The sequence below is a fragment of the Eleginops maclovinus genome, chromosome 1 (genome assembly GCF_036324505.1).
Source record: "Eleginops maclovinus isolate JMC-PN-2008 ecotype Puerto Natales chromosome 1, JC_Emac_rtc_rv5, whole genome shotgun sequence".
Taxonomy (NCBI): domain Eukaryota; kingdom Metazoa; phylum Chordata; class Actinopteri; order Perciformes; family Eleginopidae; genus Eleginops; species Eleginops maclovinus.
Genome location: NC_086349.1, coordinates 23,186,243 through 23,200,829, shown reverse-complemented (window position 1 = coordinate 23,200,829; position 14,587 = coordinate 23,186,243). Strand labels below are relative to the sequence as shown.

The 14,587-nt window shown below is 40.2% G+C and overlaps 1 protein-coding gene across 1 annotated transcript in view; it reads left to right on the top strand.

The window, feature by feature from the left end:
* The first annotated feature begins 106 nt into the window (after positions 1 to 106).
* The window catches only part of spryd3 (SPRY domain containing 3), a 48,313-nt gene continuing 33,832 nt past the window's right edge, over positions 107 to 14,587 (top strand). Inside the window, exons 1-6 of the mRNA XM_063895027.1 lie at positions 107 to 221; positions 1,473 to 1,600; positions 2,993 to 3,068; positions 6,236 to 6,360; positions 6,948 to 7,083; positions 7,210 to 7,398. Of these exons, the coding sequence (XP_063751097.1) occupies positions 1,473 to 1,600; positions 2,993 to 3,068; positions 6,236 to 6,360; positions 6,948 to 7,083; positions 7,210 to 7,398 (654 nt within the window). The 5' untranslated portion in view covers positions 107 to 221. The remainder of the gene's footprint in view (positions 222 to 1,472; positions 1,601 to 2,992; positions 3,069 to 6,235; positions 6,361 to 6,947; positions 7,084 to 7,209; positions 7,399 to 14,587) is intronic.

Sequence of the window (14,587 nt, the reverse complement as noted above, 5' to 3'; positions counted from 1 at the left end):
CTTAAAGTCAAAACAGGACACACATGAACGCAGAGAAATAGAGTGACAGGACTGGCTGAAAGCTTGTCACCATTTCTCAATCCTCACTGTGATTGGCTGTTCCATTAACCATCGTGACGTCACAGGCAAGCGCCGAACTCCAGTTTCCAAAGTTTTTATGAGGAGCTATAGCTGATGGACAGAAAAGTGAGTTTCTGTCGGATTTGTCGCCAAGTTAACAGGTAACTGAGTGACTAAACGATTATGATACCTATAATAAATTATCATCTGCGCTACACTTTTAGGAACAGTCGTTCTCTTTGCTAAGCAACCACCCTAAGATTCAGAGTTAGGAAGCTACATAACATTAGCTGCTAATGTTGCTAACGCTTATTTAGCTTTACGAGTAACTTGAGCCCTTACAACCAACTGAGGAAAGGATCTTTATCTTTTTAAAAACGATATAGTAAACACAAGGCTATACAAAGTTGTCCTTGTAAATGCATGCCTAACGATGTATGCTAAGCTAGCTTTATCGTTAGCAAGGTTTCTAGCTTGGCAGCTTAGATGTAAACATTGGCACGCCCACCTTCATCTCGCTGCTGTCAGTTTAACGTCTTGTGTTTTAATGTTGCAACATATCCGAATGATGTTTTAAGAGAAAATGAGTAATGGTGTGGACGTTTTTGACGTGTTTTGCTTTGCCCTCAATGCATCCCAAACGAAAACTAAGATGTTGTTGTATGTTTAGTAGTTATTTCGACTCAAAGTTGCAAAAAAAGCGATAGTTTCATAATAAGAGACGTATTGATTATGGCAGTTTTGTCTGTGCTCACCTATTTTTTCGTGCTAGATTATGTTTTCATTGGCACATGATTAGAAACTTAAAACACCTGTTCTAATTTTGTAGTTACTGTTTAACGTTTTGTTTACATAATGGCACTTACAACCTTTCCAACTGCAAGAGTTTAATAACAAAAAAACGGATTAAATTCATTTTAACAGCTTTTGCAGTTTCTGCAGTATTTTAGTCTGTGAATCCAAATCTCAAGCTGTATTGTTTCAGACCCACCGTATTTGGAGTTGACTCTAGTACCTACAGTATGAGTGGTGTCTTATGAAATCACTTTCAGGGTTTGCTGTGTAATACTACAGTATTGCTGAACACCCTTAAACCACAAAGTGACATGGAGTCTTTACTACAAAAAACATCAGTGTCAAACTGTCCTTTATAAACTCATCTGCATTCTTACCTACTGACAAAAAGCACAAGATCAATACCCCAATTTCCAGAGATTTGTATCAATTAAAAATTAGTACAATTCCAACTGTTGATATTAAGTCCCTTTGCCTTCTTTCTCACCACATCTTGATACAAGGAGCACATGCGTAAAGGACATTTCTTAAATAGTATTATATTGGGACTGCGACTACACACCCTGCTGAATGTGTTAATTTGCATTATTTGACCCACTATTTTTTTCGTGATTCAGATGGATGACATCAACGTACTCCACCACAGATGCCTCTTGAATCTGAGGCGTCGAATCAGAGGTATCGGGGATGGGCGCCCTGCACAGGAACGCTACATGAGGATACAGAAGGATGGAGACACCCTCAGGTCAGCCTGTTCTCAAACTAAAGTGATAATGAGGCTTTGTTTAATCTGTTTGTAGATTTGTACTTGTAGTTCATGTTTTTTTTATTCATTTAAGAATAAAAAGGACTCAGAAGCTAGTGCTGTAAAGATAATCCTGAATGTTCAGCATGTTTCTAACCTTTAACTGTCTGTAGGGATGCCAAGATGAACAGATTTCCTTTTTTTCCTAATAAAAAAAGGGCAGTATTTGTGCTGCTAGGATGGATCAGACCTTACATCAAGAGCTATTTAGCCTTTGAATAAACTAACCTACACATTAGATTTGTACCCATCTCAAATGTTTGTATTTAAGAAATCAGTATGGTTTATTTCACTGAATCAAGACTAGTTGAATAGAGAAAACAGGGAATATGTTAGCATTTGTTTTGCAATTTTGCACTAATAAACCCAAACAGGTCTACTGGTAACCGCAGAACCACTTCAAATGGTGGCCTGTCTCTAGGTCAGCATAACAAACAAGACACAATATTTTCTCAAACATTTATGCTATCCCTGCTGATAATGTTTGTTTTTTTATTGTAGCAAATACCATCCATAAATAGTCCGAAAAAGTAGGCTGCTCAATTTGAAGCAAATTTGATTCAAATCAAGTCTGATGTCCTGTTTCCTGTTATACTGTTTTTAAAATCAAAAACTAACAATTCATTGCTGCTAAATTAAAGTAAAACTGTATACAGAAAAATTGATATCTGCTCTATATCTAAATTCCGTCACACAAGAGTTAGGTATAGCACATATTATGTGATCCAAACAAACCCATAATAAGCACCACAGGCTTATTACCATCTTTGGCTCCTACATTCAGTTTGAATCAAGTTTGTCCAAAGCTACCATATAGTTCTGTGGTTATAAAAGCGATTCCTGTAAGCATTTAATTTAGCTGCTTAACAATGAATTGTCCTTGCACATCTCAGTTTTCCCTTTCTTAACAAAACATCCCTTCAGTTATTATTTAATAGCGGAGGACATCATATCTTATTAAACAGTAGTCTGTCTCCTCTGATGAAGCAGACTTACTTTCATAATACTAAGGAAGAGCATGAGATAGGTCTGGCTTTGTGAGACTAATAAAACGGGAACAGCAAATAAAAATCATGCGCATGTCATTTGATCTGGTTTCCTTTAATCATCTGGCTGAGGAGCAGCTCTAATTCATTTAATTGTCCTGTAAAAAGTTATGGGTTCATTTTGTCGTCTGATATCTGGTGCACGTCATCTGATTACTCCGATGATGTTTCGACTGTATTTCAATGAAAAGACGAGGTTGTACTCAGAGATGTGTTTCTGATATGCACCCTGCAGTTGGAACTATGAGAAGTCACCTATTGTTAACCTGTAATTTCTTCTCTTTAGTTACCAAGGGAACTCTGAGGAGGTGGGTTGCTATGTGGCTGGCCATCCTTTATCAAAGGGAAATTGCTACTTTGAGGTAAGGCTCATTTATAGTGGTGCTGTGAGTCAATATCTGGCATTGTTATTGAAACTGAGTTCTGATCGAGTTGCTAGACCTCTCCCAAGATTCATTTGGGCATCATTAGACCAACTGCTGTCTTTAATGATGTATCTGCTTTTTTTCTAGCTTTATGGTAAACATTAGAACATAAGTTGAATGTTTGTCCTTTGCACAATCGTTCATTTTGAGATGTTTGGGTGGGGGGATTTGATATATGATATGATATCATTACCACATACCATCGTCCCTGTGTGTGCTCAAGATTGCTTTACCATCAAGCCAGCAATTTTATCCCCTGGAATCCCATCGCTGACAATTTTCTCAACTTCATATTAAATTCTGAGTGCCCCCCTACAGTCCAAGTTCACCAGTGCAAAACCGCTACCTCAAGAATGTCCGAGCTGCATGGGAATGAGGGATAGGGTGTGGGTTAGGTAATCTTTGAGAGAGATTATTCTAACACAGTGTTTTCCAGCAGACACACAGGCAGACTGGCAGCAGGGGAAACTATCGGACATGTATAAAGCCAATCAGGCTGTTCTAATAGTTCTCTTTCATACAGGGGAGTATGGTTGTAGAATTTGGAAAAAGCATCAAATGCAATTAGTTTGATTGATACTGCAACTACAATATGAATATTAAAGGAGTTAAGTAATTTGTTAATTAACACTGAAAGATGTATTTATTATTTTAGGTTTTTTTAAGAGTATCTGAACCAAACAATGATTTTTTTTCTTCTTTATTCACAACAGGATTAAGAGGTTTAACAACAATTGCCCTACGAAACAATGACATAGACGTTGTTCACACCAGGGAGAACACAATTCATTAATGTCCTTTTCAGAAATCAAATTCAATGTCTTTCTTTTAAATGTTTGAATGTCTTTGCAGCTGTTTTGTTTCTCATGTTGTCCAATAAGGTGCCATGTTGTTCAAGTTCAATAAGAAAACGATTAAAGCACGGTTTAAAATAAAGAGGAGTAAGACTTGTCTTCTCTGCAGCATCAAAATACTCCATTCAGATTAATATTAACAGGTATTTTTACTAGAGAAAAATAGCACCTTCTGTGATTTGAATATTGCACCAACCCTTATTAGGATCTCGATTAACTTTTCATACATTGTGCAGCCCTACAGGAGAATATGTAAAGTTCTTTGGGTGATTTAGCACAAGAAAGTTGCAAAAGTTTGGTCATAAATAACCTGCTGAAGGGCTGCAGTGAGTTATTTACGAGCAGAGCAAGTTCGTTGACGATGCACGTCATCGCAGGCCTTGTGACGTGTTGTTGTGAGGCGGCAGGTGAGGCGGACGCAATTCCTCGTCTGGGTTTTGAGGCTTCAGGAAAAACTTTAGGGCTATACATTATCCTGCGAACGTACGTCATTTTGCTGAGCTGTAAATAGAGCCGACAGCAGCCTGCAGCATCAGCAGAGATTCTTTACTTTTTCCACTCTTCTTTTTGTAGATTTTTTACTTTTTGAGACAAGAAGCACCACTTCTGGCATTGGTTGAAACCGTTCAGATCTTCTCGAGTCAGGCAGGCTAACAATGTGCTTTGACATTATTTATCTCGTGGCCTTGATGTTTCCCAGCTTTGTGCCAGACGTGACATTTCTATTAAATGCAATGTCAATCACTCTGACCCGAGAGTCTCATATCTGACAAGAATATTTCAAAACGAGAATCCCATTTGCAACCTGATAGATCTCTCTGACATTTATACAAGTGGATCTAAGCGTGGTCATTACCCTGATGCTACATTCGACTCCAGCGAGTGACGCACACGCTGTCAGCTTCCCAGATATCTCGAAGATTTGGGAGCGTTTATTCTGATAAAGGGCAGGCCTATGTGGAGGTATGCGTCACTGCAATCCTCGTGTTTCACCTCGTTGTGCTTTCACAAGGAATCCATCTTACCTCTGTCAGTTCTGCTGCACTTTCTCCAGTTATCATACGCTGTTTTCTCCAAGTTGAGCCGAACATCTGAAGCATTCCACTTGTTTCAATAGATTTATTGGAAAATGTATTTCGACATAACGGCTCATCAGCGAGCAAACTCCTGCCCTGTAACTTTTACTCATGGCCTTTACAGACACAAATGGTATTTTAACAGTTTACGTGTGGAAGTAATGACCTGCCATGGCCAAGAATTTAGTATTAGTATTGTCTTTAAAAAGTGCCAGACTGAAAAAGAATTGGCCCTGGAATTTGTAGCCAGAGAAACCCAAGACGTTTGGTTTCACATGTGCCGTCATGCAGGAGAAGCGATTTGGGGGTCTGAGCTGAAGAGGGAGGTAGAGAATGAGAGAGGCAGATATGTGGGGAAGGGGAGTAAAACATGCAAGGAATGATACAGCGGCAGAACATTCAGAGGGGGGAGAAATGACTTGGAGAGGTCAGCGGGAAAAAAGGAAGGAAGTGCAGGCCTCTTCCCATGGGGCCATTCTCCTGTATTCGTCGGCATTACCTTTCACCTAATTCTGCTTTGGTATTGTGTGTCATTTAGTTCTGATTGGGTTTAACTAGCTGAGGGGGGGAGGCGGTTCTGAAATCGGACTAACGATGTGCCGGCATAAAATGTTCATGCTACCATTATTGTGACCAGAAACATCACAGTAAACACACCATGATTGTCTTGGAATAAATAAAACGTTACAAAAGGAACATTGAACTATATACTGCAGATATTTTGGACACAGCACCAGTAACGGAAGCAGGATGTTTTTTTAAAGACAGTTGACGGTAAAATACACACATTTAAAAAATAATTTAATCCTTTTAAAGCCATATATCGAATATATATTGAAGAGCACTGTTAAGACTTTAGTCGTCAACTTTTCAATCTTACTTTTGAATTTAACAACACTCATTTGAATTGTTTGGATCACTGAAGTCAGAAAACAATTTCACGTAAAACCAATTAAATCTAACACTAAAAATGTTATGAAACAAATAATAATACTAATTGTGTATCTACAATGGTGCATATAGAGTTTAAATAATGAATAGAAGTGCTGAATGAAGACAAAAAGCAGAGTTGTAGTTTTTATTCAGGATTTAATGAAGGAATCGACAGTAAAAGCGTATCACACGAAAAGTATTGGAGTGACAGTGGTGTGTGTGTGTTTGTTTGTGTGTTTAGGTGACAATAGTGGACACAGGGGTGAGGGGCACCATTGCTGTGGGCCTGGTGCCTAAATTCTATAGACTGGACCACCAGCCTGGCTGGCTGCCATACTCTGTAGCGTACCACGCTGACAACGGCAAGTAAGTTGAACCATCAGCCCACAGCCGTCTATTAACTACAGTTCAGCTTCGGTTTTCTCATGGTTGGAGAAAAAGGATTGTGGCTTTTGATGGTTCTTCATCCACACATAACTCCAGCATTCATCCCCTATATGATTCTCCATAGCTCTTACTTTTTCTTTGCATTATAAAGAAACTGGCATTTAGTTTGTTGGTCACATATCTAATTTTGTCCGGCTCTTAACCTTGCACACCTAATTATTGTTCATGGGGCTTCAACTAACAACTACTCTCATAAAAGACTTACTTTGTCTGTAGATTTAGAGCTCAAGGTGACCTTTTCAAATGTTTTGCTTTGTCTGACCAATAGTTCAAAGACAAAGAAAGCAGCAAATCCTCATAATTGAGGAGCTGGAACCAGTGAGTTTTTCCATTGTTGCTTGATAAATGAAACATTACTATCATAAACTTGCAGGAGATAACACAATCAGAAAGCTCATCACTGAGAGCTATTGCTGTCTATTTATAATGATTGATTGGTTATTTATTTGCAGTAGCTAGCTAGCTTTTTCATATTGTGAAGATTCATATCTTTTTATTCTTCCTAGGTTATACAATGGAAACCCCGTCGGTCAGCAGTTTGGGCCAAAGTGTGCTCGTGGTGACCGCATCGGCTGTGGAATTCACTCAGAAAACATTGACGCAGGTTTTACAACAGTCTTTTTCACCAAAAACGGCAAAGAGGTAGGTGTTTTAAAACACAAGGACATTCTGTGATGTTCCGTTTCAAACAGGAACTGTCTGTTTGTGTTAGTGTCGTGTCTTTCTTTTTCTTCACCCATTGTCACCATGCATCCCTCCCCTCTGCAGGTGGGTTCAGTGGAGGTTCCCGTGTCTGCAGAGGGGTTGTTCCCCGCCGTAGGGATGCACTCCATGGGGGAGGAGGTGAAGGTTGACCTGCAGGCGGAGTGGTTCTTGGAGGTAGACGATAGTATGATGATGGTGGACAGCCATGAAGATGACTGGGGGCGGCTTTTCGATGTCAGGGTTAGCGGCACGGTAAGAAGTAGAAAAGGTTACTTTTTGTCCCTGTTGGAGCGATACATGTTGTCTGCTACCTGTCGTCCAGCTTAGCTCAGAGGTTGCAAGTATAACAAAGTATTCAGAGTATGACACAATGCCATGTATTTTAATTCCTAATGTGAACTGGCCAAAGGCTAGATACATTTCCAAGTAGGACTGCAGTTAAATATTAATATTATCCTTATTGAATCTGTTTATCAAACTTTAACAATATTAAACGTGAAATCGCAAATTCACTGAAGACAATTTCTTCATTGTGGGACTGTGTGTCTCTGTGTGTCTCTACCATTTGCCAAAAGATTTCAAAACCATTTATTATACAAAACAGAGAAACAGACGGATCTTACTCACTGTTGGGACTTTACCACGTTAAACCAACACAACATACACAAAAAAAAGGTCACACACTCTAATATTCGTTGGACCGGCTTTAGCTTTGATTACGGCACACATTCGCTGTGGCATCGTTTCCACAAGCTTCTGCAACGTCACAACATTTATTTCTGTCTTGCATTATTATTTTTTTAATCTTGTCTTGATGACGGGAGATTCGGACCACTGCGCTAAGTCTTCTCCAGCACATCCCAAAGATTCTCAATCGGGTTCAGGTCTGGAATCTGTGGGGGCCAATCCATGTGTGAAATGATGTCTCATGCTCCCTGAACCACTCTTTCAGAATTTGAGCCCAATGGATCCTGGCACTGTCCTCTTGGAACTTGCCCGTGCCATCAGGGAAGAAAAATCCATTGATGGAATAACCTGGTCCTTCAGTATATTCAGGTAGTCAGCTGACCTCATTCTTTGGGCACATAACGTTGCTGAACCTAGACCGGACCAACTGCAGCAACCCCAGATCATAGCACTGCCCCCCACAGGCTTGCAGTAGGCACTAGGCATGATGGGTGCATCACTTCAGCCGCCTCTATTCTTACCTTGATGCGCCCATCACTCTGGAACAGAGTGAATCTGGAATCATCAGACCACATGACCTTCTTCTATTGCTCCAGAGTCCAATCTTTATGCTCCCTAGCAAATTGACGCTGTTTTTTTTTCGATTAGCCTTCCTTAGCCCCACTCCCTTGAGTTCCCTTCACATTGTGCGAGTGGAAGTGCTCTTACTTTCACTATTAAACATAGCCGTGACTTCTACTGTAGTTTTTCTACGATTTGATTTCACCAAACCTTTAAGTGATCGCCGATCACGATCATTCAAGATTTTTTTCCGACCACATTCCTTCCTGGAAGATGATGTTCCCCCCTGTCCTTCCAGTTTTTAATCATGCGTTGGACAGTTCTTAACCCTATTTGAGTAGTTAGTTAGTTAGTCAGCAATCTCCTTAGATGTTTTCTCTGCTTGATGCATGCCAATAATTTGACCCTTCTGAAACAGATTTACATCATTCCCACGACCACAGGATATGTCTTTCGACATGACTGTTTAACAAATAAGAAGCTACTCACTGCATCAGGTAGGGTTAAATAACTTGTTGCCAGCTGAAACATGCAGTAATTATCCAATGGGAGGCTCTATTTGCTTAGTTAAATCTAGGTGGTGACCTTTTTTTTGGCTGGGCAGTGTATATAATCTTTATAATTTTCTCAGTTCATCAAAAGTTCTATTATTTAAACATTATTTTAAGAAGTGTTAAACAAAATGATGTAGCAGTTCATGCTAGTTAGCTTGTAGCTGGTAACTGGTAATTTGTGTTCCTGAACACGGCACATAATGTACGTGAAAAAGCACATTGCATATGTGAACCATGTCTTTCTAACATATGTCTTTTGAATGGGACCAACGTGTGGCTTTTCCTTCTCTTGTACTTCTGCGTGGTTGTTGCCAGTTCACCGTGTTTGTTTTGTGCCTTTTACAAGATCCTTCAACTGCCTGCTCTTCAGCAAATCCCTCTTTGTTGACAACTGTACTTAATGCTTAAGCAACAAAAAGGCTCAGTGATCTTATTTTCAGTAACCGTGGACACGTCTTGTGATCTATCAAAGCCGTTTCCAAACTATCTGTTTGCTGTCGTTGCCTCTCACAAGGTGGATAAAAGAATGTAAAGACTTTAGCGTATATAATTAAAGTGATGCACGCCACTGACTGAGCTAAACACTGAACTATAAATCTGTATGATTCCTACACCGGAGGCATTCAGTCCTGGAGGGTTTTTATTGCCCTAGGCAAACTCTGAATCAGGTATTGTTCAGAAATGCCAACAGTGCCAGTGTTTATATTTTATATAAGGAAGGTCTAAAAAAAAAAGAAACTGTGGATTATTGAAAGTCATGCATCATTAGGTAATAGCTTTTTACAAAGGCAACATGAAGGCTACACAGCGATTAGTACTGACTGACTGATGTTGTTCGATACATAGTGAGTTTTGGGGAGTCTAAAACGGCTGTACACATGCTTGATACATCTCGGAATAAATGGGACATTGAACTATACTATATACTGCAGCTTTTTTGGACAACAAATACACTTACAACACCCGAAACAGAAGCAGGTGTTTTTTTAGAGACAGTTGACGGTAAAATATATATATTTCTTTAAATAATTGAACTATCTTAAAGCCGTATATAATATATGTTGAAGAGCAAACCGTTTTACCACTGTGTTAAAACTATAGTCCTCAACCTGCCTATGTTGATCAGATTCCTTACATTGGAATTCATCCAGGCAATATTTAGCCCGGGACAACTAAGTGACGGAACAATGATTTATGTTCACTAGTTTGTTTGTGTTTCTATACGCCAAGAAACAATAAAAATGCATTGGATAGACAAAGGTTTGTTACTTATTTAACCTTAAAAACGGAGGAAAATATGAATTTATACAGAACAAAACTCATAAAAAACAAAAGGAAGCACAAAGACAATGGGCCACGCCACCAACCACGAGGCGCGTATGTACTACAGGCCTTTGTTCCGTAAGATGACAGAGGTTGTAATACAATATTTCTTAAGGATGTTTGTCTTTGCTGTGGGCCCCACATTTTATCTTCCAAAAGGTTTTTTTTAAAATTCATTATCCGTAGTTGACCGATATCTGGCCTTGTTGGTGGGGCTAGAGTGTTGTAGTCCCGGTTCAGGGCTGTGTTCTCAGACTAAACTATGATTCAAGTCGCCGGCGGGAGTGCTTCCAATGGAATTCATTGTTGGCAACAACCGTGTCATCAGTGATATCACAAATGCTGTTTTCCCACCACTTAACGGTAGTGAAACTGTAGAACCTTTGTTCTGTGTGAAGGTGTGAGCTCTCATCACCCCCCCCCACCCCCCCAACTCTTCTGACTTCAAAACCACAAGACTAGAGGCAGGTTTCTCATTGACAGAGCAGCGATGAAGGCCAGGCTGTGTGTGGGTCCTGTGTGTGGGTTTCAGTGATAAACATGTCTCTCCACGCCGGTACACAATCATCTGCCACACAGCAACATGTGCACATGGCCATTATCTTTTCTAAAGGCAGATGGAGGTCATAAAGCAGAGTGCTGTGTGTGACGGGGATGATTCAGCCAGCTGTCTCGCTCTCTTGTCTTTCTGTCTGTCTCTTGTGTTTCTCTGGACCGAGGAGTGGCAATGGCACGAAACGTGTCGGTGCAGCCAAGTGCCTGGCAGCCCACCAGGTTGTAAAAATTCAATAAGTGGAGTAACGGGACTCTTAGGAATCTTTTACTCATGTGGTTGGAGGTTTTCACAGCTGGGGTGTCGGCTGCATGGTCCGCTCAGCCGTCCAGCAGTGATTTCTTTCATCTATTCTTCCCCTCCTTTCTTTTTTAGGTTACTCTTAATCTACCATGAGCCTTTTAGGACCTTGATGTTCTCATCATTGTACGTGTGTTAAAGTACAAAATTCAACCTTTTTAAGGCACAACATGTCTTGAAACACTAGGTCTATTACATATTAGTTGTGTACTTAACATCCCAAATGTTTCCAATGACTTTCAAACCTAGAGAAATGTGTCATTTTATTCATGCTAGCAGTCTGTTTCATTTGGCTGGAATGGTAATGGCATGTGATGGATAAAGTGTTGTAAGTATGGCCCAGTTTATTCCTATGAAAGTTTCTCAGTGGAACATAAAGCCAGTATGGCGTCCGAGTATAGAATTACGGCAAACTTCCGCTTTCATTAGTTCCATACAGCTAGCGCACCAGCTTTTTCCTTCAATCCCGTTTTCCACGGATACAAAAAAGTTGTATATTTAGGATCTATGATTTTAAATAAGAGCTATTTAACTTTTGAACTAACTTCAAAGCGTTTGACTCTTCTTGGGGTCTTGGGATGTTCCGTTTTTGTGCTTTTCTGCCAGTGGTTGTCATATAATGACATTTGTCTCCAGTTTTAAGACACTTTTTCTTTCTATAAATGTGTTGTTTAAACCAGTCATTGGATGATTGGGTTATCAGAGAAAACAATCTGAGCAAATGTTGGTTTGTTTGTGAAAAGTGTCGGAGAAAACATGACTTCTTTGTGGACCTGTGTCAGTGGTTTGACCAGTTTTTATGGTTGTTTTGAAGAGGAACTAGGTGGGTCATTTTATTCCCAGGAAAGAAAATCCTGAACCCTGAACATGATGGAATCCTGTCTGACTCCATCTTTTGGCATTGTTTTGTGTCAAAGATCCCTAGTGGAAGAAAATGACATTGAAGTAAGGGATAATACTGAAACTAATAATGCTGTCAAGGTTTGACAAGTATTAAGTGCACTGAGGAAGGGTGTGAGACAGCAGCAACAGTAGCTGCTTCCTGCAATGACAGAGAGAGTCTACTTTAGAGAGCAACAAGAGAAAGAAAAGGAAAGTGTGGCAGAGGAAAATGAAACTAGAGCAGCAGGGGAAAGAAGAGGTTTGTTTTGAAGGCTAGAAACATTTGAGTAGGAGGATTATTATGAGGTAAGATTATGGGGAGAACATTATGTCAGATACAAGGTGGTCTCACTTAATCTTTGTTGGTTTTGACTCTTAATTCATCTCAATGTGCGGTTTCAACCAGACTTTTCCAACAGCCACTTTGGATCTTTGAACCTCTCTTCTCCTTGTTTCCCCTCTGCTCTGTTCTTGTTCCCTTTTCTGTTCTACTCTACCCTGTGTCTTCTACCTGTATCCTCAACTCCTCTCCATTACCTTTTTTTTATCCCCTCCTCTCACCTTGACTCCTCTCCCCTAACTTTGATTACTCTCATCTTTTCTTTGTCTTCTCCTCAATTGACTCAATTACTTCTTTCTTGACTCCTCTCATTGACTCATCTCCTCTCTCCTTGACTCCTCTCTTCTTACCTTCACTCCTCCCGCTCTCCTTGACTACTACTCTTTTTTTGACTTATCTCCTCTTACCTGGACAACTCTCCTACATCCCTGACTCATCTCCTTACCTACTCTCCTCCTTACCTCTCCTATCACCTTGACTTATTTACGATCATTCTTCTCCTCACGTGTTTCCTTGATTCCTCTCCTGCTCTCCATGACTTATTTCCTTTTCTCCTAGACTAATCTCCACTCTCTTGGACTCTTCTTGCCTTAATTCCTCTGCTATGTCCTTGATTCCTCTCCTCAACACTATCCTTAACTCCTCTCCTCTCTCCTTGACTCATCTCCACTTTTTTTGGACTCCCCTCCTCTCCTTGTCTTCTCTCTTCACGAATCCTTTCCTCATACCTTGATTACTCTCCTACATCCCTGACTTCTATCCTCAACTCCACTCCTTTCCTCTCATATCACCTTGACATATCTTCTATGACCTTGATTCCTCTTTTTCTTGACTTATCTCCACTTTCTTGGACTCCTCTCATCTCTCCTTGACTCTTACTTCACTCCTTCTTTCCTCTCCTATCAACTTCACGCATCTCCTATCACCTTAATTCCTCTTATCATCTCTCTCCTCACCACTATCCTCTATTCCTCTCCTGCTCTCCTTGTCTCACCTCTTCTCTGTCCTTGCCTCACCTCTCTTCTCCTCTCCTGATCCAAACAGAGCTCCTATGGATTTCAGTAAAAATGTTACCCTTCAAGCCCATAACTGAGAGCTATAATATTTGGCGGGGCATGGAAATATTTTCCCTCCTTCCTCATGTGCGGGTATGTAACAGATATTTCCAGTCTTGGTGGTTTCCGACGATTTACGGATCTATCGTCCGGTTGCCATGGATAAATTCCACCTCGCTCTGGCTGCTCGCGGTTCGTTCACCTAACATCACCTCGCTAACATTTGGTCAAAACAGGGCAGTCGTTTACACACGTTTCTATGTATGCCGGATAACGACTGTTCCGCTTGATAGCTGTCCTCACCGATTGTTAAAGGGGAGGGGCAGAAAAGATGGCTGCCAGATAAATGACTTTCCTGACTGGTATGCTTTTGAAGAGGCCGTTCTCAGAAGTGCAAAGCCGCAGAATGCACAGTGCACAATAGCAAAGGTAGCGACTTGTCTGCAGCCTTTGAATTTGTGAACTGCTTACATTACAGCTGGTTGGGCGTTGGGGGGGTAGGCTCTCCTGTTTAGATAGGTGGATATCTGATCCTACATTTCTGCCCTCTATCATCACACCTACTTCGCCAAATATTCCATTCTTTTGCCTCTATTATACTCAAGTATTTATCTGTTTTATAACACCCTCTTTGTATTTTTTGCTGCATTTGTTTCAGTTATCTCGGTTTACCTTGAAAACACTCTGATAAAGTTGGTATTAAAGGAAACATTTGTCAGGGAGGTAACTGTTATCACTGTGGCCTCCTTCATCATTTTATTTTGATCGTCCCTTATTATGTTATACTCTGTTCCTTTTCAACATTTTAATCACTCGTCTGAAGGCCATTTGTTCAGGCTGATGAATACTCCTCCCTCATGGTAAAACTTGGGTGGAAAACTGAAGTAAATGGAGTGAATTTTTATTTGATGACTGTGCCATTGTTGGCTCTGTTTTGCCCATAAAAGCGTTTTACTGGCTACTTGATTTGTGATAAAAGCAGGTTTGTCATTAAGCAAAATGTAAAAAATAATAGCCTCAATTGATTTACTCTACTAAATAGGAAAACCACCGACTGGAGGTTTATCTCTGCAATGATGACATTCAGCGTGCCTAGGGCTCTATTGAATGTCTTTTTTTACATTTAAAACTTCCCTTTGTTTTCGAAAAGGCTCTCAATGTTTGTCATGATTTTTCTAATACCTTC